The following is a 26,000-nucleotide window of genomic DNA, read 5'->3' as shown; positions in this document are numbered from 1 at the left end:
TGACTAATGATCTCTGATATATTATCTCATCCCCTAGCAGGGATTTTCCTCTAAATCAGCTCCCCCTCTCTTTTTGTGGTAATCTATCACTGGGTGAAATCCTGACCCCATTAAAGTTAATGGCAGTTTTGCCATTGATTTCAGTGGGTCAGGATTTCACACTGGTTTTGAAAAACTAGATTAGGGACTTCATTTTCTTGGAGGGAGTTTTTTGCTATCTGGAGGGAAGTTTCTTTCTAACTTGACATTTTCTCTTTTGTCCATTGGTTCAAAGGCTGCTTTCCCAATTAGCTATCTTTAAAAAATATGGCATAGTAGCAGTGTGTTGGATCAAATGAGAGAGAAAGTGAGGCAGTTAGCCTCAGAGATTCGAGGGAACATTTCCACACTTGGATGGCCCCACCATAATCAGATACAGCACTCAGCCTTACTTACTATACTTCTGTAAAAATGTAATAAAAATGGAATCACAGGACAACTGATTATTGCTACAACAGAGAACTTAGATTTCAAAGCAAGTCTAACTATAGCACTAATTTTATACCACAGACAGGTTGACGCTTTCAGCATTTCATCACCAGTGATATGGTTTTTTGTTTTTGTTTTTTAATCTAGAGAAATGCTGTTACATTTCAGTTGTGGGGGGGGGAGGGGAAGGGGGAGAAGGGTCATGCATATTTGAATTCCTCCCTTCATATGGGTTAACTGTGGCCTTTTGCATTTTACAGACAAGAACTTTGCCCTTTCCCTAAACATTACATACACTGGCTTTCATAAGGCACTAATTTTTTTTTTTAAAGCAAAATAACTTTAAATATTGCAGATCACATGCACTCCTTCTTAGATAAATTTTTTTACATTGTTTACAGTTCACCCTTCTTTGGGGTGTGGATGTCAGGCATCCTAGTATATGCCTGGGCTTCAAAAAGTTTTGATTTGTGAACCAGTCACTCTAAACTGGTTACCCTAAAATATCAGATCCCAAAGATGAAGATAATCAATTATGCTTCTTGGCACTGGCCTACTGATAAATTTGTAGTCTAGTCACAATATTGTCCAATCAGCACAACTATAAACATCAGCTTTGGTAATGGCCAATGTGCTAGTCAGAGTTGACTTTCCTTAAAAGATCTGAGAAATTGATTTAGCTTAACCAAGTCTGAGTGACTATCATTCAGGAGTAAAGAGTTAGAGAAGGGTTACTTCTACAATGGAGGGCCCCAGGGGAAAGGCTAACAATGAAACAGGCGTACATTAGAAGCCTTTATAAAAAGGAAGGGTCATTGAATTTTGCTTTCTGAGACTATATTTAACTGGAAGGCTTTTCTCCTTTTAATCATTTCAATGAAGATAATGAAACAAAAACCTTTATATAAACAGTTTATTTACTCTAAACAGCAACACAGACAAAACGCCATATAAACACAAAAGGAAGTGATGCAGAATCAAGATGCTGGCTGACTTTGGATCTCTGAGGCTCTTAAGCAATAACAACCTAGTTTCTGAAAGATAGAAAAACAAATTAAGGGGAGGGAAGGGGGTGGAGGGTATGATTTTTTCATACAGCCAGCTAGAGTCTAAATATAGTTCTAAACATTTTAAAGCATGCCTGCATCAGATAGCAAAGTAACTAGAGATACTAGTGAATTTATAGAAGTATAAAAGTTTATAATTTTACAGCAGTTGAAATACTGACATCAATATTAAAATAAAAGCAAGTTTTACATAACAATCAAAAATACAAAAGACTGAAGGAAGAGACCCTGTATGAAAAAACTGGGGGCAATTCAGCGAATTCAGAACTGTATACAAGTGGCGAATATGGAAAATGGCACACATACGACCCCCTCCCCTAAGTGAATATTAATTGTACATAGCAACATTAGATTTTGCAAAAATTTTGTAAACAAGTTCTTGCCAAACCAATCCCTTCCTTTTTAAGATGCTGTATGACAGGTGCTTATGATGGCGCAAACTTCTTGGCTTGTGCTCGAACCCTCTTTTCATATTCCACTCTGTTTTGGCTGGATATAAAAAAAAATAAAGATCATTAGACGTTTCAGATGTCAGTTATGTCAAGCTGCACAATCAATACTATCTAAGTAGTTCTCATCCATATGAGACCCTCAAATTATTCCTTAAGGCAAGAGAGATTAGGCAGAGATGAAGCATCTTACGTACTCATCACAGTAGGAAAACCCATGACTGAATTGACCGACGGGTAAACAGAAAAAAAAAAAATCTTGGCTATACCAACAGCTCACTGTCTAAACACTGCTCATTTAATTAATGAGAGGGTCATTTGCACTGTAGGACCCATTTGTTTGGAAAGAAGTGACTAGTCAAAACAGGTTGGTAGCCCGGGTAAGACAGAGCTCACTAACATCTGTCCAGTAGGGTTTGCTGCAGGAAATAGGAAGAAGATTGTATCTTAGAAGTAAAAGCATTTTGGGGAAAGAGACAAGACATTTAGAGTTACTCTGTTAGATTCGCCACAGAGTAGATGTCTGTGAAAATACCATGACATTCCTATTATTTCATTAAGTGCTCTTCATATACTAAAGTATTTAGACAGAAGGTGGGTGAGGTAGTATGTTACCTCATCTCAAAAAAGATATACTGGCACTAGAAAAGGTTCAGAAAAGGGCAACTAAAATGATTAGGGGTTTGGAACAGGTCCCATATGAGGAGAGATTAAAGAGGCTAGGCCTCTTCAGCTTGGAAAAGAGATGACTAAGGGGGGAATATGATAGAGGTATATAAAATCATGAGTGATGTGGAGAAAGTGGATAAGAAAAAGTTATTTACTTATTCCCATAATCCAAGAACTAAGGGTCACCAAATGAAATTAACAGGCAGCAAGTTTAAAACAAATACAAGGAAGTTCTTCTTCACACAGCACACAGTCAACTTGTGGAACTCCTTTCCTGAGGAGGTTGTGAAGGCTAGGACTATAACAGCATTTAAAAGAGAACTCGATAAATTCATGGTGGTTAAGTTCATTAATGGCTATTAGCCAGGATGGGTAAGGAATGGTGTCCCTAGCCTCTGTTTGTCAGAGGATGGAGATGGATGGCAGGAGAGAGATCACTTAATCACTGCCTGTTAGGTCCACTACCTCTGGGGCACCTGGCATTGGCCACAGTCGGTAGATAGGATACTGGACTAGATAGACCTTTGGTCTGACTCGTTATGGCCATTCTTATGTTATGTTCTTATGCTCTTGCTCCATGCTAAAAAAGCCACATTGACATGATCTTTAAATTCTCTGAATGTACTGTTTACAACCATTGCCTCCAATTCCTCTCTGCCTGCTGGATCCTGGACCCATTCCAACCCTGCTTCTGTGGTCTCCACTATATTCATGCTGTTCTCAAAGTATCTAATGAGGTTTTCTTAACTAAATCCCAGGACCAATACTCCATCCTCATCCTTTCTTGGTCATTATAGTACCACTCCCATCCTCCCAATCACTCAGGTTCATAATCTGAATGTCATTTTTTGGCTCTGCCCTCTCTATGAGCCTTCATAGCCAGACTGTTTCCAAAATATGGCACTTTTTCCTTCATATAGTCTCCAAAACCTGTTCTTTTCTTTCCAGACTGCCAAAGCTTCCATTTACACTTACCTCATCTCTGGTCTTTACTACTGAGACTTTGATCCCATAAAGCCCATTCAAGACACTGCTGCCAAAATAATTTTCCTTTAAGGTCTTGTCTCTTCCCCCGGTGCCCCTTTTGAATCCTTCTTAGAACTCCACTTTTCACCAATTCAGAGCTTCTAAGGCCAGAAGGAACCATTGTGATCATCTAGACTGACCTCCTGTATACTACAGGCCACAGAACTTCCCCAAATCTTTTAGAAAAAAACAAAACATCCAATCTTGATTTAAAAATGGTCACTAATGGAGACTCCACCAAGACACTTGATAAATTGTTCCAGTGGTTAATTACTCTCATTGTTAAAAATGTACACCTTATTCCCAGTCTGAATTTGTCTAGCTTCAATTCCAGCTATTGGATCATGTTGCATTATTCTCTGCTAGATTGAAGAGATTGTTATTAAATACTTGTTGAACCTTGTAGGTATAGACTAATCAAGTCACCCCTTAACCTCCTCTGTTAAGCTAAATAGATTGAACTCCTTGAGTCTACCGGTAAGGCATGTTATCTAATCCTTTAATCATTTTTGTGGCTCTTCTCTGAACAATTTATCAACATCCTTCCTGAATTGTGGGACCTCAGAACTGGACACTGTGCTCCAGCAGTTGCACCAGTGCCAAATACAGAGGTAAGATAACCTCTCTGTTCCTACGCGAGATTACTTTGTTTATGCATCCCAGGATCGTATTAAGCTCTTTTGGCCACATTGAGAGCTTATGTGCAGCTGATGAACTACCATGACCCCGAAATCTTTTTCAGAGTCACTGCTTCTCAGGATAGAGTACCCCATTCTATAAGTATGGCCTACATTCTTTGCTCCCAGATACATATGATTATATTTATCCATATTAGAACACATACTATTTGCAAACTAGACACAATCAACTCCGGTTTGAATAAGGACTGGGAATGGCTGAGCCATTACAAACATTGACTCTATCTCCCCTTGTAAGTACTCTCACACTTATTATCAAACTGTCTGTACTGGGCTAGCTTGATTATCACTTCAAAAGTTTTTTTTTCTCTTAATTAATTGGCCTCTCAGAGTTGGTAAGACAACTCCCACCTGTTTATGCTCTCTGTATGTGTGTATATATATCTCCTCAATATATGTTCCATTCTATATGCATCCGAAGAAGTGGGCTGTAGTCCACGAAAGCTTATGCTCTAATAAATTTGTTAGTCTCTAAGGTGCCACAAGTACTCCTGTTCTTCTTTTTGCGGATACAGACTAACACGGCTGTTACTCTGAACCCTTAGTTTTAACGGTTACTCTCAAGAGAGAGATCTTGGAGTCACTGTGGATAGTTCTCTGAAAAACATCCACTCAATGTGCAGCAGCAGTCAAAAAAAGCGACCAGAATGCTGGGAATAATTAGGAAAGGGATAGATAACAGGACAGAAAATATCATGTTGCCTCTGTATAAATCCATGGTACACCCACATCTTGAATACTGTGTGTGGATGTGATCGCCCCATCTCAAAAAATGTATTAGAATTGGAATAGGTTCAGAAAAGGGCAACAAAAACTATTAGGGGTATGGAACAGCTGCTGTATGAGGAGAGATTAATAAGACTGGGACTTTACAGTTTGGAAAAGAGACAGCTAAGGGGAGATATGATTGAGTTCTATAAGATCATGACTGGTGTAGAGAAAGTAAATAAGGAAGTGTTATTTACTCCTCATAACACAAGAATTAGGGGTCCGCAAATGAAACTCCACCAGTCAATGTGCAATGGCAGTCAAAAAAAGCTAACAGAATGTTGGGAATCATTAAGAAAGTGATAGATAAGACAGAAAATATCATTGCCTCTATATAAATCCATGGTACGCCCACATCTTGAATACTGCACGCAGATGTGGTCACCCCATCTCAAAAAAGATATTGGAATTGGAAAAGGGCAACAAAAATGATTAGGGGTATGGATCAGCTTCTTGGAAAAGAGACGACTGGGGGCGGGGGGAGATATGATAGAGGTCTATAAATTATGACTGATGTGGAGAAAGTAAATAAGGAAGTGTTATTTACTCCTTCTCATAACACAAGAACTAGGGGTCACCAAATGAAATTAATAGGCAGCAGGTTTAAAACAAACAAAAGGAAGTATTCTTCACACAACGCACAGTCAACCTGTGGAACTCCTTGCCAGAGGATGTTGAGAAGGCCAAGACTATAACAAGGTTCAAAAAAGAACTAGATAAATTAATGGAGGATAGGTCCACCAATGGCTATTAGCCAGGATGGGCAGGGATGATGTTCTTAGCCTCTGTTTACCAGAAGCTGGGAATGGGCGACAGTAGATGGATCACTTGATGATTACCTGTTCTGTTCATTCCCTACGGGGCACCTGGCATTGGCCACTGTCGGAAGACAGGATACTTGGTTAGATGGACCTTTGGTCTGACCCAGTATAGCTGTTCTTACGTTGATCTATTTGCCATACTCTGGTTTATTTGCATTAATTACATTACCCTCCTTTAGTTCTTTATTGAACGAGTTCCTGTATCAGCTGCTCCATCACCTTGCCCACGATTGATTTCAGCCTGACAGCTCTATAGTTTCCCAAGTCAGCCCATTTACCCTTTTTAAAAATAGGCACATTAATTTTCTTAAATTTTTCTTGAACTTCCCCAAGACTTATTGAAAATGAACATTAACAGTCCAGCAAACACCTCAGCCTTTTAAAACTATCTGATGCATGTTATCTGAACCTGCTGATTTAAAAACGTCAAACTTTCTTCTGCTTATAAACATCCCACAGAGATACTAGTGGAAAGGAAAGAGTTATCACCTTATGATGAGACTGCATCATGTTTTCCCACACCCCAAATACAGAACAGAAATATTTATTGAACACTTCTGTCTTTTCTGTATTATTGTGGTTAATTCTTCCATTTCCATCTAGTAATGGACCAATACCAAAACACACACAAACAAAAACCCACTTATTATCCCTACCACTGCTGGCCAAAGATTTCTCCTTGCGTCTACTGACTTTCCCTATAAATGTTCTGCAATTCCCACTTCTGATTTACAGTCACTATTATCAACTTCCCCTTTATTCCACTGTTATATATATATTTTTCAGTTACCTTCAATTCCCCTCTAAACCAGGTTGGTTTTTTTAACCAGCACAGTCTTCCTCCTCGATTGTGGCTTTTTGGGCATCTAGGAAGGGGTTCTTAAACGATACCCAATTATCATTCACTTTTTTTGATTAAATTCTTCCTTGGCCCTATTAAATCTCTAAGTAGATATATTACTGGTCTGGACTTTATTCTGCTTGCACATTATAAATGTGATCAAGTCACGAGCACTTGTACCAAACCTACCATTAACTTTTAATTCTGTGATCAGTTCTTTATCTGTTAGGACAAGGTCTAACATACAACTCCTCTACATTGGCTGCAACACTTTTTGAGTTAGGAAACTCAACTATAATGTTTAGAAATTCCAAGGTTGTTTTAGTACTGGCAGCGTGAGACCTCCAGCATGCATCTCTCAAACTAAAGTCCTCCATGATCTCTCAGTTTTTCCCCCTACACATTATAGATAGATACATAAGGAGGCAGTTATTCTGTTCCCTAGTGCGATTTAGTGGTCTGTAGCAGGCATCAACTGGTACCCCATGTTGTGCTTTTTCTGTTAGAACATTGATCCATAAGCATTCAAGATAACTTTTTTTGAGAGTCCGTGACTAACAGATTATGCCAGTTTTTGGCATAGAGTGCACTCCCCTTCCCCTTTTGCCTATTTGATCCTTCCTAAATAGGTTATACCATTGATTTTAACATAATTATGTGAATCGTCCCACCAGATTTCTGTAATACCACTTGTCAAATTTACGTTAATAAATGAGCAATTCCAGTTCCTCTTGTTTGTTACCCAGGCTCTTAGCATTAGTGTATAGGCAACTAAAGAATTTCTTCCCCTCATGTCTTTTGGTTCCTTGATTCATTTTGTTCTCAACATCTCAATTTTCTGCCACTTAAGTGCTCATGTCTTCCCTCTTTCCACCATCTCCTTTTGCTATTAGTTTAACCCCCTCCTGACTATTCTTGCTAGCCTTTCCCCAAGGAGATTGGTCCCTCTTCTACTGAGGTGGAGGCCATCCGAGCTATACAGCCTCCTCTTCCCATAGAAGGTGGAACAATGTTCTGCAAAGACAGCCCTCCATCTTGCACCACTTACCTAGCCAGCAATTCACTTTCAGAAACTTCTGCCCTCTGTCTTTCTTTGCTTATGGGACAGGAAGGATCTCAGAGAAGATTGCTTGGACAATCAGAGATGTTCTTTCTTACCTTTAAGATTTCACAGCTTAGCCCTACACTACTTAGACTGATAATCTCATCGCATCCAATGCCATTTCATTCTGCCAAAGTTCCCAGCCTTCACCACCCATAAACCCACTTCTCACTAAGATACTCTTTCCTATGCTGCCCCATATACACTGCACAAACTCCCCCAAATAGCTGTAAACCCACTACTTTAAGACCAAAATGGCTACAGAACCTCCCAGTTCATTACAGTTAGGAATGTAATGAGGAATGATTGTGCATGTAGCTACTGTACAGGATTTGTTAACTCATCCTTCCTCTCCCTTGCCTCTACATAGTAATTTCACCCTACTGTTAAGTCTTGTTAACCTTGGATTGTAAACTCTTTAGAGGCAAAGTCTCTCTTTACATATCCGTACAGCACAATGGGACTTTGATTCCTCATTAGAGCCTCTATATGCTACTGTATTAACTTGCCTTATCCCTGGACCTTCAACCTTAACTTTAAAGTTAGTTGGTTGTTTTATTGAGGTTACAGCATAAAACTAAACATCTCTACATAAAGCAGACCCAGAAATTATTTTCTAGAAGCTGGTTTACCTATCTTACCGTCAATCACTCAAATGGAGACCCAAAGTTTACAAACAGCTATAAGCCGGTCAACGTGTTTAAAAAAAACCCAGAAAAACCCAACAACTAACCAGTAAATTGTGTAAGCCTCTGCTTGAGCTGGGTCTTGAATATTTGGTTCATTTAGAAGTTCTTGTATTCCTAACAAGATCTGTATAAGAAAACGTGGAAAAAATAATTTATGTAAATATTACTATGAAACATATAATTCAGAACTTCTATAAATAAAATGCAGAATTGTGCACAAGACATTCCAGAATCACACAAAAGATAAGCTGACAAAGCAAGCAAAGGTGTAGAGTTTTAACAGAAGAATGTTATGACCTGTTTAATTGTGATTGCTGGCCTCCAATCCTTATCCTCCTCTAAGATGGAGAGGCACACTGTGCCTGAAGGATACACATTTGGGTGGAATAATGGTGGTTCAAATTTACCTAAGGAAGAAAAGATTTCTTTATATGCAAATCTAAGATTTTGGACCAAGTTTCATTAAATCAGAACATTTAAAAAGTCGACTTCTAGTAAAGCTGGCCATTTCCCCTAAACCACAAGGCAACCAATCTCCCATTGTCACAATCCCATTCAGAAAATCCATTAAGTTTTTCTGTAGTGCAGTTACCTTTAGTTCTCCCTCCTTTGTTGGGTCTACTTGTATCTCCACGTCAGATCTCAGTCACATTAATGATTAACCTGATCAGTCCAGGCCAAAATATGTTCTGAATGAACAATATTACCTATTATCCATTCTAAGATAGGAGGATTTCATTAATGCTAAATGGCACTAAGTGCAGTGAAAATGTACAGGGGATCATTTAATACTTAAAAGAACTCTGTACAGAGCAGCTTACCCAAACCTTTACTGCTTCTTCCCAGAGCTCAGATCCCACCACTATGAAATACGGTGGACTGAAAGTAGGGTTACCATACGTCCGGATTTCCCCGGACATGTCCTCCTTTTGTGTGCTAAAAATAGCGTCCGGGGGGAATTTGTAAAGCACTCACAATGTCCGGGATTAGCAGAGTGAGTGGCTAGGAGGGCTGCAGGGAAGTCCCGGGCTGGACGCAGGAGCAGCTGTAGAGGAGCCGGATCCGCCCTGCATTCTGAGCCAGCAGCTCCCTTGCAGCCCAGTCCGGCAGCACTGTGCAGGGCCAGACCGGGTTTTGTTGTGCAGGGCCAGGGACCAAGTTTTGTTGTGCTGGAGAGCTCAGCCACATGTCCGGCGCGGCTGCACAGAGCCCAACACTCTGTTCTGAGCAGCAGGGTAAGGAGGTCAGGGGGCAGGAAGGTTCTGGAAGTGGAGGTCAAGAAACGGGGGGGGCTTTTTGCGGGGAGTGGAGAAAGTTTTGGGCAGTCAGGGTACAGGTAGGGGGTAGGGTCCTGGGGGGCAGTTGGGGGGGGTCTTAGGAGGGGGCAGTTAGGGGACAAGGAACAGGGAGTCTTAGGTAGGGGGTGGGGTTCTGGAGGGCAGTTAGGAGCAGGGGTCCCAGGAGGGGGCAGTCAGGGGACAAGGAGCAGGGGGGGAGTGTTTGGGAGTTCTGGGGGGGGCTGTCAGGTGGCAGGGGTGGGGAGATGGATCAGAGCAGTCAGGGGACAGGGAGCAGAGGGGTTTAGATGGGTTGGGAGTTCTGGGGGGGCTGTCAGGGGGTGGGGAGTGGTTGGATGGGGCGTGGGAGTCCCAGGGGTCTGTCTGGGGGTGGGGGTGTGGATAAGGGTTGGGGCAGTCAGGGGACAAGAGGCAGGGAGGCTTAGATAGGGAGTGGAGTCCTGGGGGGCAGTTAGGGGCAGGGGTCCCAGGAGGGGGCAGTCAGGGGACAAGGAACGGGGGGAGGGTTGGGGGTTCTGGGGGGGCGGGAAGTGGGAGGGGCAGGGGCGGGGCTAGGGCGGGGCTCCTCCCGTCCTCTTTTTTGCTTGCTGAAATATGGTAACCCTACTGAAAGTGTATCCTGGATAATGTTTAACACACAACGCTCTTTATATGTTTAAATTGCTGTACGAACAGTCAGTGGATATTAGTATTAATGGGCACTGAAATTATGAGGAGCACAACAAACATCTTGCTTTGAAATACAGTTCCCAAAGAAAGCACTGCCACAAGCAACAGCTCTTAAACCAGAGGACAGTTTCTCTTGCTATTTCACGAAGCTCTATTTAGAGTAGTTTTGTGATGGTCTGGGCCCAAAACGCAATACTACTTATATCAATACTCCACACTCCTTCATAAAATAATGAAGCAGATCAACTCACATGACCACAGCTATACATTTTTCACCACCTATTCCCCCCCTTCATTGCAAGTGTTACATTAAAGAGACATTTATAATACCTTTAAAAAGTCTCCTTACCAAGAGTTTGTCTATTTTAAGTTTCCATCATTTTTTCCCCGTGTTTCACTTTATCTTTATGTACAAGACCAATAACTGCATTCAGAACACAACAGTGAATTTTAAATTAAGCTTAAATTGCATTTAAATCAGGACATTTCTATTCCATTTAGGTTGTACAATCAATTTTGTCCCTAAAATTAAATTGTGTTTCTTTAATACCTCTGTTTCCTTTTTAAGGACTTAAATGCAAAGTGACAGATGACTGATTCTGTAGCAAGACTGTTTCAGAGATATTCCCTATCTTTAAAATGAGGAATTCCATTAATACTGGCAGAATCTTTCAAGCCAGCTGATATTTCTCCAAATGCCTGCTGTATGTTTTTACAAGTGAAAAGGTAGGCTATTATGTCACCAGCATTAAATTGGAGATCAACTGAAGAAAGAGCCTAAACACATCAGGTAAATTTCCAAGGTCTTGAAGAAACAGGACAGAAATCTTTAGGTGGCATACTGTACTCTCTCAGGGAGCATCCCATTCAATTCATTATCCCACTATACATATAAAATGATGGGGTCCAAATCAGCTGTTACCAGTCACAAAAGAGATCTTGGAGTCATCATGAATATTTCTCTGAAAACATCTGTTCACTGTGCAGCAGCAATCAAAAAAGCTAACAGAATGTAGGTAACCATTAGGAAAGAGATAGATAATAAGAAAGAAAATATCATAATGCCTCTATACAAGTCCATAGTATGCCTAAACTTGGAATACTGCATATACTTCTGATCGCCCATCTCAAAAAAAGATATTAGAATTGCAAAGAACAGAGAATATCAACAAAAAACAATTAGGGGTATGGAACAACTTCCATACGAGGAGAGATTAAAAAGACTAGGACTGTTCATCTTAGGAAAGAGACAATTAAGGGGGGACAGGACAGATGTTTATAAAAATCACGAATGGTGTGGAAGAAGTGAAATGGAAGTGTTATTTACCCTCACACAACACAAAAACCAGGGGTCACCCAATGAAATTAATAGGCACCAGGTTTAAAATAAACATAAGGAAGTACTTCATGCAACACACAGTCAACCTGTGGAACTCATTGCCAGGGGACGTTGTGAAGGCCAAACACATAACTGGATTCCACAAAGAATTGGACAAGTTCATGGAGGATAGGCCCACCAATGGCTATTAGTCAAGAGGGTCAGGATGCAATCTCATGCTCTGGATGTCCCTACACCTCTGACTGCTAGAAGCTGGGAGTGGGCCACTTGATAATTGCCCTGTTCTGTTAATTCCTCCTGAAGTACCTGGTACCAGCCACTGTCGGAAGACAGGCTGTTGGGCTAGATGGACCACTGGTCTGACCCAGTATAGCCATTCCTATGTTCTAATTGGAAAAACTTAAATCTTGACATCAATGTGCGATGATCATCATCTGAAGCAGGAATGTGTGAAGACATCAAAAAGCAGCAGCCTTGTTTTTAAAAAGCCCTATGTGGTAATTTAAATAATAGATTTGAAAAATAATTTGCTCAAGAAATCCAGCTAGGCCAACAGAACTCCATAGACAGAAAATCCATGAATTTTAAAGACAGTTTTCCTACAAATTTCCCTAATAGATACTGGAACATTAAAATCAGTAGTAGCTATATAGCTATCATAAAGCAGAATGCATTGACTCAGCAGCCAAATACCACTATTACGAACACCAAAGATAATCATAAATACAAATAGTTTCTACAGCTTGCAGTAGGATAAAAAATTGCAAAGAAAGAATTGTTATTTATGTAATACTATGTGTCCTATATGCATATCACATACAAAAAAGCCAAATTTATGTTAATGTAATGTTATGATTATGTTAAAGTGAAAGCACTCCAAAAATTACTACTACAACAACGCTGCACCTCCTGTGTATCTTATAGTACATTGGAACATTTAAGAAAAAGGAACAGAAAAATACGAGGTGGACACAACTTAGCTAAGTTAAAAATCGATAGAACAATCCTAACTTTTGAAAATTTGATTTCCCATCTTTAATATTTAATTAAAACTAGATTTTTAAAAAACAGAATGAAGAAAAATCTGGAGCTAGGTAGCCTGAGAGCTCTTGCTGTTTGTCTATTCAGCTTATGGAGGTCTTTCGAAACAAGTACGCCTCTACCCCGATACAACGCTGTCCTCGGGAGCCAAAAAATCTTACCGCGTTATAGGTGAAACTGCGTTATATCGAACTTGCTTTGATCTGCCGAAGTCCGTAGCCTCGCCCCCCTGGAGCACTGCTTTACCGTGTTATATCCGAATTCGTGTTTTATCGGGTCACGTTATATTGGGGGTAGAGGTGTATACACTTCACTCACTGCACACACATTCACACTGCTTCCACTTAGTGCTATCCTCTTAACTTAAGGTACTTTTCTATCAAGAATGCACAATACACAATTTTCAATATAAAACTAAGCAGATGCAACAGTTGTCAGTGATGACTATGCCAAGTTTCAAAATTAAGCCATTTTTACTGGAACCATATTAGAAAAAAAGTGATCATTAATTAAAAAACCCAATCCCTTTCCCCCTAAAAAAACCTCAAACCAAAAAAACCCCCAAACAAAAGAAACCCCACAGATTTTTCTAATCTCACTGAATTTCAGTAGCTGAACAGCTTTCTTAAACTTTCTAAAGAGGCAAGCCAGGGAAAATTTTATTTTAAAGATGTATATGTAAATGCACATGAAAATAAGGATCATAACCATTTTAGTTTGAATTATAATAGGCATTAAGCATCCAGGATAATTAATGAAGTGTTATAAAAGCTCCACCCTACCAGGTAGTTTTTCATATGGCTATATGCACTCAGATTCAACACCATTCTACTAGAAACTGGTATTCTGTCACCTTACTTACATTTTGGGGGTGAGGAGGGATAGTCATCCTTGAAAAGCATCCGTAGTTTAAATAAGCCTCCTTCCCATGGTGTCTGTCAGGAAATTTCAGCAAAGTTAGTTAGATTATGGTAACACCCAAAGTATGCCAAGCACTTTCACAATAGATGGGGAGTTTATAGTCTAAAGAGAACAGAGAGAGAAATTAAAGGTGCATGCCGGGGAAAAAAACATTCAAGCACAAGTAGGGCTGTTTCATGACTATCCGCTATATTATATACATTTATTTTAATATTTGTATAGGATACTTGTCCCTCTGCCTACCTATTAGAGTTTTTTAAAAAACTTTTTAATCTCCTTCTTTAAAATGTATTTTGTAGTTTTAAGACACTAAGTTAATTTCAATTAAATGTTTCCCGGATTTTGTTTAAGCTACTCTTCTTTAGAAGTCTCCCATTTCTCCCTCAGTGTTGTTACTGTACTATTTAACATCCCAATCCTATTATCTTGACCTAGGTACTGCCTAATACTATTATCTATCACTGATAATTCTTCAGTTTCTAACTAAGAATAGCCCACCCACCCATGATTTTAATGACAGTAGGAATATTGCAATCCAATCTTCACTGCATGCCTTCCCCTGAGGAAAAACAACAAAAGATGAAGCTGCTCTCATGCTCAAGACCAGCACAGGCACACATCTGAGCAAACAGGCCTCTAAATACAGACAAGGAAAGTTCCATGAAGGTTGGTGCCGATTATATCAGTCACTGATGGAACAGTGAAGATATCTTTACAGACTGTCTCCTCATGGAGTCTCTAGGGTGTTGTAGTCTTTACAGGCAATCCCCCTATGAAGAAGTTGGTTGAGCTACCTGAGTCACATTGCAGTCGTAATAGGGTACTAGGCCACCGGTTTTCTATCTGCTGCCACTGCACCTGGGTCAGTGTGGCTTCTTGTCATTTAGGTAGGAAGTTACTTAGGTATATCCCTTAAGGATGATGAATTAGATACAGACTACAGTCATACCACTTCTCACTAAATTTCACAATGGGGGGGATTACTAAAGGAGTACTCAGCTGCTGCAAAAAGTGGTGTCACTGCTTCAGTAGGGGTTGTCTCCCCACCACGCCAGTACTGTACCAATGCCACTGTGTTGCATTAGGGAGCACCATGTAAGATGCAAGACAGTGGCCCTAAATACTTGGGTCACTTACGATCCCCCAGTAGCTTTGGCACCAATAAGGGAACTGCATCATCCTGGGTGAGTTGTAGTTTGGGTACATGTACTCTACCTTCCCCCTACAGATTCAGGTAAGGTCAGAAACTGAAGAATACCCATCTCATTGTGCAGAGTTCTACCAGCTGCACTATTCAATCATTACCTAGGTTTTTATAAAGATCACCCACCATGATATCTGAGCATTGAAGTGAGAGAGAGATTTCTGTATCTATTTTATAAGAAATCCCAAAGTTTGTTTGTGGTTGGCTGCTATGTACATTACCATAAAGAAATGTAGCCAATACAGACCTCTAATCATTTGTCAGAAAGACATCTTTCTTGTTACTCACAGTAATTTATTTAATTAATGAGTTCATATGGTGAGCTAAGATTGGGAATTTGTATTTTAAGAGTCAGCGAATTATATGAGATGTTTAAGAGTACAAGTCAGTTTTTAGCATTGCAGTAATATCTCACAGCTGCACCTGTGTACCTATTGGGTTCATGTGTATGAACAAGGCAAGTAGTGGTATACAGACATGGTCAAGAAGTTGAGAAGGCACTGACTGAAAAAACCTAAAACTTGCTCTGCCACATAAGCATGATTTATGAACACTTCAGTTTGGCAATAAGTAAATTAAGGCATCTAGTATGAGCACATCTGAACTTCACAGGGGACATACTTTATTATTTAAATGAGGACATGCCTCTGGCCACCAGTAAGGTTCAAAACCTCATGATGCTATATGTCATACAAACACATAAGGCAATCCAATCCCTGTGCTCAAGAGCTTGCACTCAAACGACAAATATCTGACAGAGGGCGGAAGGAAACGGTACAAGAGCCACTACTTTGTTTCCATTGTGAAATCTAATCTAAAAAGAAGGAAAGAATATCAAGAAAGGAATTCTAGAACAAACAGTAAAAGCTAGGACAGCATTCTGCTATTACTCAATCTAGTGAGGGCATACGCTTGAAAAGGTGCCTTGGGCTTGTCCACACTTGAAACGCTACAGCAGCACAAGCCACTGTAGCGCTTCAGCGTAGACGTCAACTACGGCAACGGGAGGGGTTCTCCTTCTCAGCAGTTAATTCACCTCTCCGAGAGAGGGTACCTAGGTCAAGAGAAAAATTCCCCCATAAACCTAGCACTGTCTACACTGAGGGTTAGGTCACCTTAACTATGTCGCTCAGCAGGTGTAGATTCTTCCCACACCCTTGAGCCGCATAGCTGGGTCAACTTAACTTTTGAGTATAGACCAGACCGTTATCTATTGTTATAGGTGATTCTCTTATTTTGGATAACTGATTTATGTATTAAGTTGGCAAATCTCATTCACTGAGAGATTTTCCTTCTAGTTTGTATATTTTTATACAAGCACCAAGAACTAATTTGAGGTTTGCAAGTTTGGAAACCAAGGGAAACCAGATGTTAATGTGATTGCAAAGTAACGTTGAGCAAGTTGTCCAAATACTCAGGTTACTCAGAGATATTTGTCATTAACTACAGGGTGCTTCACGATTCCATACTAGATCTAAAGTTTAAATATATTTATTAATTACACCTCTACCCCGATATAACGCGACCCGATATAACACGAATTCGGCTACAACACGGTAAAGCAGTGCTCGCGGGGGGAGGGGGAGCAGCTGCACACTCCGGTGGATCAAAGCAAGTTTGATATAATGCAGTTTCACCTATAAAGCAGTAAGATTTTTTTGGCTCCTGAGGACAGCATTATATCGGGGTAGAGGTGTACCTGAAAGAGGACAAGTAATGAGGTAGCAAAATTTGCAGGTGACAAATTTATTTTGGGTAGTTAGGATCAGAGAACTATGAAGAACTTCAGAGATACCTAAACAAGTAGGTGAATGGGCAACATAATGACAAATGAAGTTCCATGTCAATAAATATGAAGTAATACACATTGGAGAGGAGGAGAGGAGAGACTAAATTACTCATACACCTTACAGGATTCTAAACTAATTATTAACTCAGGAAAGAGTCCTGTGCATCATTATAGATAATGAAGACCTCTGCACAATGTGCACCTATAGTCAAAAAAAGCAAAAGTGATACTAGGATGTGTAAGGAATGGGATGGAGAATAGTACACACAGATATTATAATGCCTTTATTATGGTGGCATGTCAGCACTATAGTTAAGGTTGTTTCCCAGCTTCTGTTTAAAGTTCAACCTAAATCCCTTAACAATGAGTTGCATTCCTCTGAAATTTGGTGTGCTTCCGGGGGGTAAGTGACCCAAATTCGTGGTCATTTGAGGTAGGTGCTGCAGTGATATAAGACCTGGAAAACAATCAGCCACTTTTTAAAAAGTTTCTATGTGCTTTTGTTTTGTCCAGAGCTAGAGATCAAAAACTATTGATATACTGTAGGTCAAAATGGTCCCAACCAGTGAAGTTTTACCCAAAGTTGTGCATGGCACTCAGTGAAACTTTAGGGGACTCAAACCAGGAAAAGTAGTTAAGCAACTAAGGGCTTGTCTACACTGGCACTTTACAGCGCTGCAACTTTCTCACTTAGGGGTGTGAAAAAACATCCCTTTGAGCGCTGCAAGTTTCAGCACTATAACATGGCAGTGTAGGCAGTGCTAGAGCGCTGGGAGCTACTCCCCTCATGGAGGTGGTTTTTTGTTTGTTTGTTTGTTTAACAGCGCTGGGAGAGCTCTTTCCCAGCACTGGTGCCGTGACTATACAGTCACATTAAAGTGCTGCTGTGGCAGCGCTTTAACGTTGATAGTGAAGACGTGCCCATTTGTATGTTGTGCATGCAGATACAGAGGGGGGAGGAGGGAAAAAAAGCTTGAAGGTTTCCATTCCTACCATTTTATATGCTTTAAGTTTGACTCTTCTAGGTGCACTAAAATAGGAACAGTTACTCAGATTGCTTTGAAATTTGGTGTGCCTTATGGGGGTACAAAGTAGTGTTAGTGATCCAAGTTTGGGGTCATTTGATCAAGGGGTTTCTTAGTTAACCCTCCAAAAAAGTTTCCTTCTGTTGCTTTGTACTGTTAAACTGACAGCTACTAATCACTAGATGAATTACAGACCTTACTGACATTGATGGCTATGGAGTCACCCTTTAATTAATATAATTAAGGGTAAAATAAGCATAAGCCTCCATCTGAGAAAAACAAAAGTTTTGGACTGAGTGGCTGGAGGTTGCTACAATTTGAGAATCTTGAGTGGCAATTCTGTTTTGGAGGGAATGTAATCAAAGAATTTTGTGAAGAAAAATTAAACATGTGAATGCTTCCTAGGAAGGATGAGATATTAGGGAGCAGACAATTGAGGTTTGGGCCTGCAGCAAGTGGAGAAGGGTTATGTGGAAGGGATAAATGGGGATCAGTGGTAGGAAAGGGGAGAGGTGTTAGGGGCTCAGGAAAGTGGAAGTGTGGGGCACTGGGAAGGCTGCATGGGGGTGAGTGGCAAGGAAACTGGGGGGCAAACTCCTCCTCCCCACCCCACCCCCCCATGAGCTGGATTGTGATGGGCCTTGTCCCTTCCTCCTCTCCCCCCACAGTGTGAGAGTCCCTTACTACCTGTCTCCTTGTGTGTGCCAGGATCTGGGGGGCCTGTGCCCATCTACAGGTGGTTCAACCCTCCCCCATGTAAGTTGGATTCTGGGGTGTCTGCCCTTTTGGGAGAGTCTGAGGCCCTCTCCCTGTTCCCTATGTGAGCCAGAATCTGGGGAAGTCCTGCTCCTTTGGATGAGATGCTGAGAACAGGAATCCTTCATGCATTTCTAAAGCACTCAGGAGGGGAATAGGAAGACCCACGGAGATGAATCGAACAGTTTGCAGGTCTACACTTAAAATGCTGCACCAATGCAGCTGCACCGCTTCAGTGAAGACACTACTACATGAGAGAGCTTCTCCCAACAGCACAGTTAATCCACCTCTCCAAGAGGTGATAGCTTTGCAACAGGAGAAGTCCTCCCATTGACATAGTGCTGGCTACTCAGTATAGTGGATTTCACACCCTGAGCAATGTAGTTATACCAATGTACATTTGTAGAGTACAGCTGGCCTCAGCTATTGTTTCAGGTTGTATTAATCTATATGGGGTGTTCCCATTCAGCTGGCAACATCACACTGAAATGAATGTTTCACACCTTTCAGAGCCTCCTGCACTGGAGACGATGTGTAGAGGAACCCTTTCCGTCCATCATCCCTGTATCCTTCTTGTTTAGAGGATCATGCTTTTAAATGCTCTAAAATGCACATGCTTTAATGGATTTTTCTGAAATTTTTTGTGACTCGTGGGAGTGCTGTGCAGGGTGAATGACCCAAATTTGGGGTCATTTAAACCAGGGGTTCCAGAGACACAAGCCCTAAAAAGAAAAAAAACCAGCTGTTTTTTCTAAATGTTTCTAGATTTTTTTTTTGGCACAGATCTAGAGATCAGACTATTGCTGTGATGTGGATCAAAACAGTCTCAGCCAATTTTTACCCAAGGTACTGCATGGCACCCACTAAGTCTTTGAGGGACCCAAACTGTGAATAGTATTTAAGAAAAAAAAACATTCATTGCTTGCATAGATGTGCATTCTGGAAGGATTATGTTATGTGTGCGCTAATAAAGGGAAAGAAAAAAAAAAAAAAGAGGATTTCCATGCATCCACCTTATGCTTGCCCAGGTTGTTCGAGGGACTGTGCGAACACCGTTGCCCATGGTCAATACCCTACCACTGAGGTTTCTAGTCCCACCTTTGTACACCTGTGCAATGAGTTATTAAATCTTTGTTGCTTGCTACAAGCTGTGTTACAATATAACACATTTTTATTTTATTGGGAGGTTTACAGTGAACACAGCAGAATAGTGAGCAGCCAAACAGTAATTTTTGTTATATCAAGTGGGGAGGAGCCAGAGACAAAGGACTTTGTGGGGGAGGGAGAGGCAAACCTTGGATTGGTTGTTACTAGCCACTGGGGGGACAGATGGCGGGGAGGTAGGGGGTGGAAGTGGCAGAAGAGCAAAGAGTGCACCATGACATGGGGATTGCTGACTATAGGTTGATTTGCGTGGAGAGAGGTGGCCTACGATGGCATCATGTTTTGCCCACTCTGCAGCCTTTAACCATTGATTTTAGAGGTTGTGCTCTACCCAACATTGTTGTGATTCACTGAGGCCTTATTCCTGTCATACATCTCATAGAATGTACCAGAGCAGATTTAGACAACATCAGAAATTTGTGTCCAGGAGCTGTGATAGTTTACTCGGATTTGGCTAAGCATCTGAATAATTGTTACAGTGACGATATAAAAGCTACTGATAAGCATTGGAAAAAACATTAAATCAGGAAATTGGAGAGTTCATGGCTGACCAGAAAACGTATGCTGTCTGGCATAGAAACACTGCAAACTCTGACACCTCGCTGTTTCTCAAGATGGGGCATATCGATTGGACAGGGATCAGAGGATCTCTCTCTCAGACATAAAATTGTCAGCAGTTCGGAACAACCACCTTATCTGTGGTTTCTCTCGCTGGCCCTGCCACAAACTCCACCCTCCAACCATTCTGAAACACTCCACTGTAACATAGTTGTCCTACATGCCACAAACTACACAGGAATCAAGTTATAGGTGGGGAAGAAATAATAGCAACAGAAATATCTGTTTATCAGGTAACAAGGACTCCAGGGAGATGCATTCCCTGCTTACGGGCTGGGGACCACAGTGAATGGGTCAGGGGTATGGATAGGGAGGTGTGTGTGTTGCGGTGGGAGGGAGAGGGCAGCTGGCTGGCTCAGTGTTATGTAAACTGCAGGACATGATATGTACAACTGCTTAAATGACTTAACTCCTATCAACATATCTTTGCCTGTTAAAAAAACTAGGAAAGTCAATGGCAAAAAATGATATCGCAGAGTAACAGTAGTTTAGGGGTAAGTCATTCCCTTGCAGAAAGCGGAGCGGAGCAAAGGTTGCCCATGCAACCTTAACTCTGCTCTCTTTCAGCACTGGCCCATTAGACCCTTGTTAACATACATACTTATCTGCCAAGCCCACAGTTGGTGAAATATACAAGCTCGTCACCTCTTTTCACAAACCAGTCACTTTCAGCCACAGGATTATCTTTTAACAATGTTAGATGAAAACGGGAGGGGAAGGGGAAGGTTGCCCATGCCACCTTTCTTCTACCCTCTTTGAACAATGCCTCAATGTGTGCATACTCAACACTGGCCATTGACACTGTAAGATTCCAGATCTGGTTGTACGTACGTACGTACGCACACACACACACACAACTCCCTAGAAAGAATACCACTCAGGTACAATTTAAGAACCATTTCACAGCCTTTTACAACTTACTTACACTTACTCTCAGGAAACCATCTCAACCTACACTTTCGTTTAACCATCACTAAAGCATTATAATCCTCTCATATTCCACCTCTATACTGACAATATCCTTTGTAATAAAGGCTTTATGCCCTGCTCCTGAGATACGTGACACAATTCCACATAGAAATGATGCATGTTGCATCCTGAAGGTACCTATGCACTCTTCCCTTTCCTCGCACACAAGAGGGTGGAAAACAGATCGCAACTGTATCACAGACCTCAAAGTAATCCACAGTTCTCACAACCATACCTCTACCAAGCAGAGCCAATTACTGCCTCCATCTTTCAGTACAACTACACCTGACACTGACCACAGGGTATGCAAGCAGATAATAAATGCTTAACTACTTTCATATGCCGCTTGCTACTGACAATACCCTTGTAATAAAACCCATGCCTTGCTAATTATATAATGTATACAATTTTCACTAAAATTATGCATACTGGATCCTAAAAGGGACACATGCAGCTCTTCCCTTTGCTCACACACATCTGAGGGTGCAAAACATAGATCTCACACACCTGAGAGTAACCCACACAAGTCCTCAGAACAGAAACACACCTTTATCAAGTGGCCCCACTACTATTAGCATACATACCACCTAATACCCTGGCTACACCTGAAGCCTATCCAATGTCCTATAGGCTACTAGCCCCAAAGGAATAGACGCAAGCTGGGGTGGGCAAGCGCTCCCCCTCCTTTTTTGTCCTTTAACAGTGTTAGATGGAATCCTGTGGGTGAGAGTGAATGGGTTGTAAACGGATGCAAAGAATTATAAAAGGAGATGAAGCAATTGTAGGGTTGGCAGAGTAAACTATATTTGTTAACGGGCATAATGGGACATTGCTAAAGGGAACAGAGTTAAGGTTCCATAGGCTACCTTAACAGTGCATTTCCTGGTTTTCACAAGTTTTGAATTTGCTCAACTCAGTGTTCTGCAAGGGGATAGCATACCACCAAGCAAACTTAACCCTACATTAGCATAGCTTTTTGCCATTGAATATAAATCAATGGTGCAGTCTCACCTGGAATACTTTGTAAAGTACTGATCACTCCATTTCAAAAACGATACTGTAGAATTAAAGAAGGTTCAGAGAAGAGTGATGAGAATAATCAAGGACAAGAAAAAACTATGAGGAGAGAAAAGATTGAGATTATTTACCTTAAAAAGGAGATGAATAAGAGGGATATAATAAAAACATCAAATTAAAAAAACAAAAACAAAAAAAAAAAAAAATAGAGAAGGCCAATAGCAAGCTTCTGCTCTCCCTCTCTCGTTACACAAGTACATGGGGACACAATGAAATTAAAAAGGTGGAAAATTTCAGAACTGTTAAAGGGAAACACTTTTTCATACAACATGTAATAAACTGGAAGTCATGCTAGAGGATGTCACGGAGGCCAAGATTTTAGGAAGATTCAAAAAGGGTTTGGACATTTATATAGGTAAGAGGTGATAATTAATTATATAGGTCAGGGGTAGGCAACCTTTCAGAAGTGGTGTGCTGAGTCTTCATTTATTCACTTTAATTTAAGGTTTCGCGTGCCAGTAATACATTTTAACATTTAGAAGGTCTCTCTCTATAAGTCTATATATAACATAACTAAACTATTGTTGTATGTAAAGTAAACAAGGTTTTCAAAATGTTTAAGAAGCTTCATTTAAAATTAAATTAAAATGCTGATCTTAAGCCGCCGACCTGCTCAGCCCACTGCCAGCCTGGGGTTCTGTTCACCTAGGCCAGCAGCGGGCTGAGCGGGGCCAGCAGCTGGGACCCCAGCTGGCAAGGGGCCGGCAGCCAGAACCCCAGACCGGCAGTGGGCTGAGTGGGGCTGGCACCCCAGACCAGCAGCTGGCCGAGCGGCTCAGTCCGCTGCCGGTCTGGGGTTCCGTCCGCTGGCTCCTGCCAGCCAGGGTCTCGGCTGCCGGCCCCGCTCAGCCCGCTGCCAACCTGGTGCTCAGGATGGGGATGTGGGGGGTGCAGAAGTCAAGGCAGGGGTGTGTGTGTGGGGGGGGGGGGGGAGGGGGGGGCTGGGTATGTGTGGAGGGTGCAGGAGTCAGGGCAGAGGGCTGGGGGCATGTGAGGGGTGCAGGAGTCAGGGCATGGGGGGGCTGGGTATGTGTGGAGGGTGCAGGAGTCAGGGATGGGGTTGTGGGGGGATGCAGGGGGCTGGGGTTCAAGGGTCAGGGCAGAGGGTTGGGGGGATAGGCTGGGATCGGGGGGGGTGTTCCCAGCCCCGTGCCCAGCTCACGGTAGGGGGCTGGAGGGATACGTCCCACTCCTACCCCACTTCCCACTGCCTCTTCTCCGCCTCCTTACCGGTCTGAGCAGCAAGGGCACTGGGGCTGCTCTTCTCCCCTCCCTCACAAGGGCCATCGGCGGCAGGAAGGGAGAGGAGGTGGGGCTCCACGCAGCACACTGGGGGATGAGGCGGGGGAGGGGGAAGTTCGGCTGCCGGCGGAGCCTGCTGTACAGCAGCAGCAAGCTTGCTTCTGTCCCCTGCCCCTGCCAGAGAGAGCGGTAGGTGGTGGTGGTGGAGGGGGGGGGGGGAGGGGGAGGAGAGAGAGGAGAAGAGCGGGCTGGGTCAGGCAGGATTTTTAGTGGTAGGCAGCAGCGTGCCATTAAAAATTGGCTCACGTGCCATCTTTGGCACGCATGCAATAGGTTGCTGACCCCTGATATAGGTTATACTTAATGACAATATTTTGAAAGGGGTGTTAATCCTCATGCTTCAGGTCTTAAGCCAATCTAAGTATTAAAGGCTATGTTGAGACAATGCGGGAGGAAGAGGGGAAGATTATCCCATATATGATTACTGTAGAGTATTTACACCTTCCTCTGAAGCATCTGGTACTGGCCACTGTCACAGACAGGACACTGAACTAGATGGATGTTGGGTCTGATCCAATACGGCAGTTCCTATGTTCCTATTCCACGTGGCTTCCAAAGTAGCTCTGGAATTTGATTAAAAACTGGACACTTATGTTAAAGTGTATTTCATAAATTGCACTAGAAGTTGTTCATGGTTTATATCTGTTAAAAGTTTATGTTAACATCTATCTCCCATGCTGAAAATTGAATTGACAGTAAGTCTTACCCCTTTCTTTCCTGGAATAGCACATTCCCAATTCATGAGATTCATCGTGCCATCTGGATTTTTTGTAGGTACTGCTACAAATCCCTGAATTAAAACAGAAACCCAAAGTAAGACTTCTGAAAGTACATTTAACGCTGATGTAGCATCAAAACATATATTTGTACAATGCAGTCGCTCTCTACCTACACCAACTTGCTTGACATTCCTTTATCCATCAGAGGATGAGTTTTCAGCAGCTTGTTTATAGTTCCATTTCACATTAAAAAAGGTCACCAGAACACCACAAGTTCAATGTGAAGTTGCAGAAGTTAACCACTTGAGAGTATTGCTGTACTTACAAATGGATGGTCTTTTCTCCAAGCTTTCCTCTCCTGTGCAAGTCTGCTGAGGGCTATCCCAGACATGTTCAAAATCCCTCTAAAACATAAACAGTTGCCAGTTAGAGCAAATTGAACCCCTCAAGTTAGTCATGCAGTGATGAATACACTTCAACCTCCTCACACTTGCTTTTTTAACATTTATTAGATTGACTGGCAAACTATCCCTTTTTAAGGCTCTACACAGCATGTAAGTTCTGTTAGAAATAGCAGAGCATCTAAGACAGGGGTTCTCAGGACAAATTTTTTGGTGGCTGCTCTCACACTTTTTCCCTAAAATACTTAATTAGCTTTAGGAAAAACAAAAATATTCACATATATATGTCCAAATCATTGTAATTTTTTTTATTGCTAGCTAGTAAGTCTGTTGTGAAAAGTGATATTAACAAACATACAAGTATTTCTTTTCACAGCAGACTTACTCAGCCCTCTCAAGTCTCAGGACAAATTAAGCCCTGGATGGGGGGTGGCAGGGGCGAGGAGCAATGGAGGTGAGTGGAGGGGAGGCAGTAGGGGGCTGGAGCCTGAAGTCCTGTGGCTACAGCCACTCCAGGGCTGAAGCCCAACCACCCCAGGGAATGTGGGGAACTCACCGGTTGCCCAGCATTGTGCCCCAGGTGTCTCCAAGGGGCTGGGGGGGGGGGGGGGGCAGGACCAACTCCTGCTGGCGCCCCAGCAATCAACACCAAAACGGTGCATCCAGGAGCAGGGGGGGGGCACTTGCTACTTTGCCCCACCCCCACAATAACAGCCCAGGAGGCTTGTGGCTACAAGAAATTCTCACGGTGGCCACATGCAGCCACATTTGAGAAACGCTGATCTAAGATCAGCTTCTCTACACAGGGATGTTTACTGGCATTACAGGCATAATCTCTACCAGTATAGGTTATGCCACTAAATTTCTCCATATCAACAAGCCGTAAGGTAGGGAACTGGACTAAGTTCTTGAATACTAGCTCCATCTTGTGTTTCACAGTTGCATTACATTGGCAAAGGGAATTCAGTAGTAGTTTAACAACAGATATACCACACTGCCAGTAGTAAGATAAAGAAAGAAAGGTTCAGGAACAATAGGGATTTAAATTTTGAGAGCGTGCAAATATTCTGTCTCCCTAATGAGACCAATGTGGCATTCACCTGCAGGGGA

At 41.9% G+C, this 26,000-nt stretch overlaps 1 protein-coding gene across 4 annotated transcripts in view; it reads right to left on the bottom strand.

Moving 5' to 3' along the window:
* Positions 1 to 1,367: 1,367 nt before the first annotated feature.
* UBE2I (ubiquitin conjugating enzyme E2 I) overlaps positions 1,368 to 26,000 on the bottom strand; it is a 49,631-nt gene continuing 24,998 nt past the window's right edge. For 2 of the 4 annotated variants that reach the window (XM_005288883.5, XM_065560395.1), the window contains exons 2-7: positions 24,815 to 24,893; positions 24,477 to 24,560; positions 13,808 to 13,880; positions 8,896 to 9,005; positions 8,643 to 8,722; positions 1,368 to 2,024 (exon numbers count right to left, since the gene is read on the bottom strand). In XM_005288883.5, coding sequence (XP_005288940.1) covers positions 1,961 to 2,024; positions 8,643 to 8,722; positions 8,896 to 9,005; positions 13,808 to 13,880; positions 24,477 to 24,560; positions 24,815 to 24,880 — 477 coding nt within the window. In that variant the 5' untranslated portion in view covers positions 24,881 to 24,893 and the 3' untranslated portion in view covers positions 1,368 to 1,960. Of the gene's footprint in view, positions 2,025 to 8,642; positions 8,723 to 8,895; positions 9,006 to 13,807; positions 13,969 to 24,476; positions 24,561 to 24,814; positions 24,894 to 26,000 lie in introns of all 4 variants that reach the window. The other 2 variants (XR_010591244.1, XM_065560396.1) reach the window with 2 other exon arrangements.

Source organism: Chrysemys picta, chromosome 10 (assembly GCF_011386835.1).
Source record: "Chrysemys picta bellii isolate R12L10 chromosome 10, ASM1138683v2, whole genome shotgun sequence".
In the NCBI taxonomy this organism is placed as follows: Eukaryota; Metazoa; Chordata; order Testudines; family Emydidae; genus Chrysemys; species Chrysemys picta.
The sequence above is the reverse complement of the archived record's forward strand: the minus strand, read 5'-3'. Positions and strand labels throughout refer to the sequence as shown.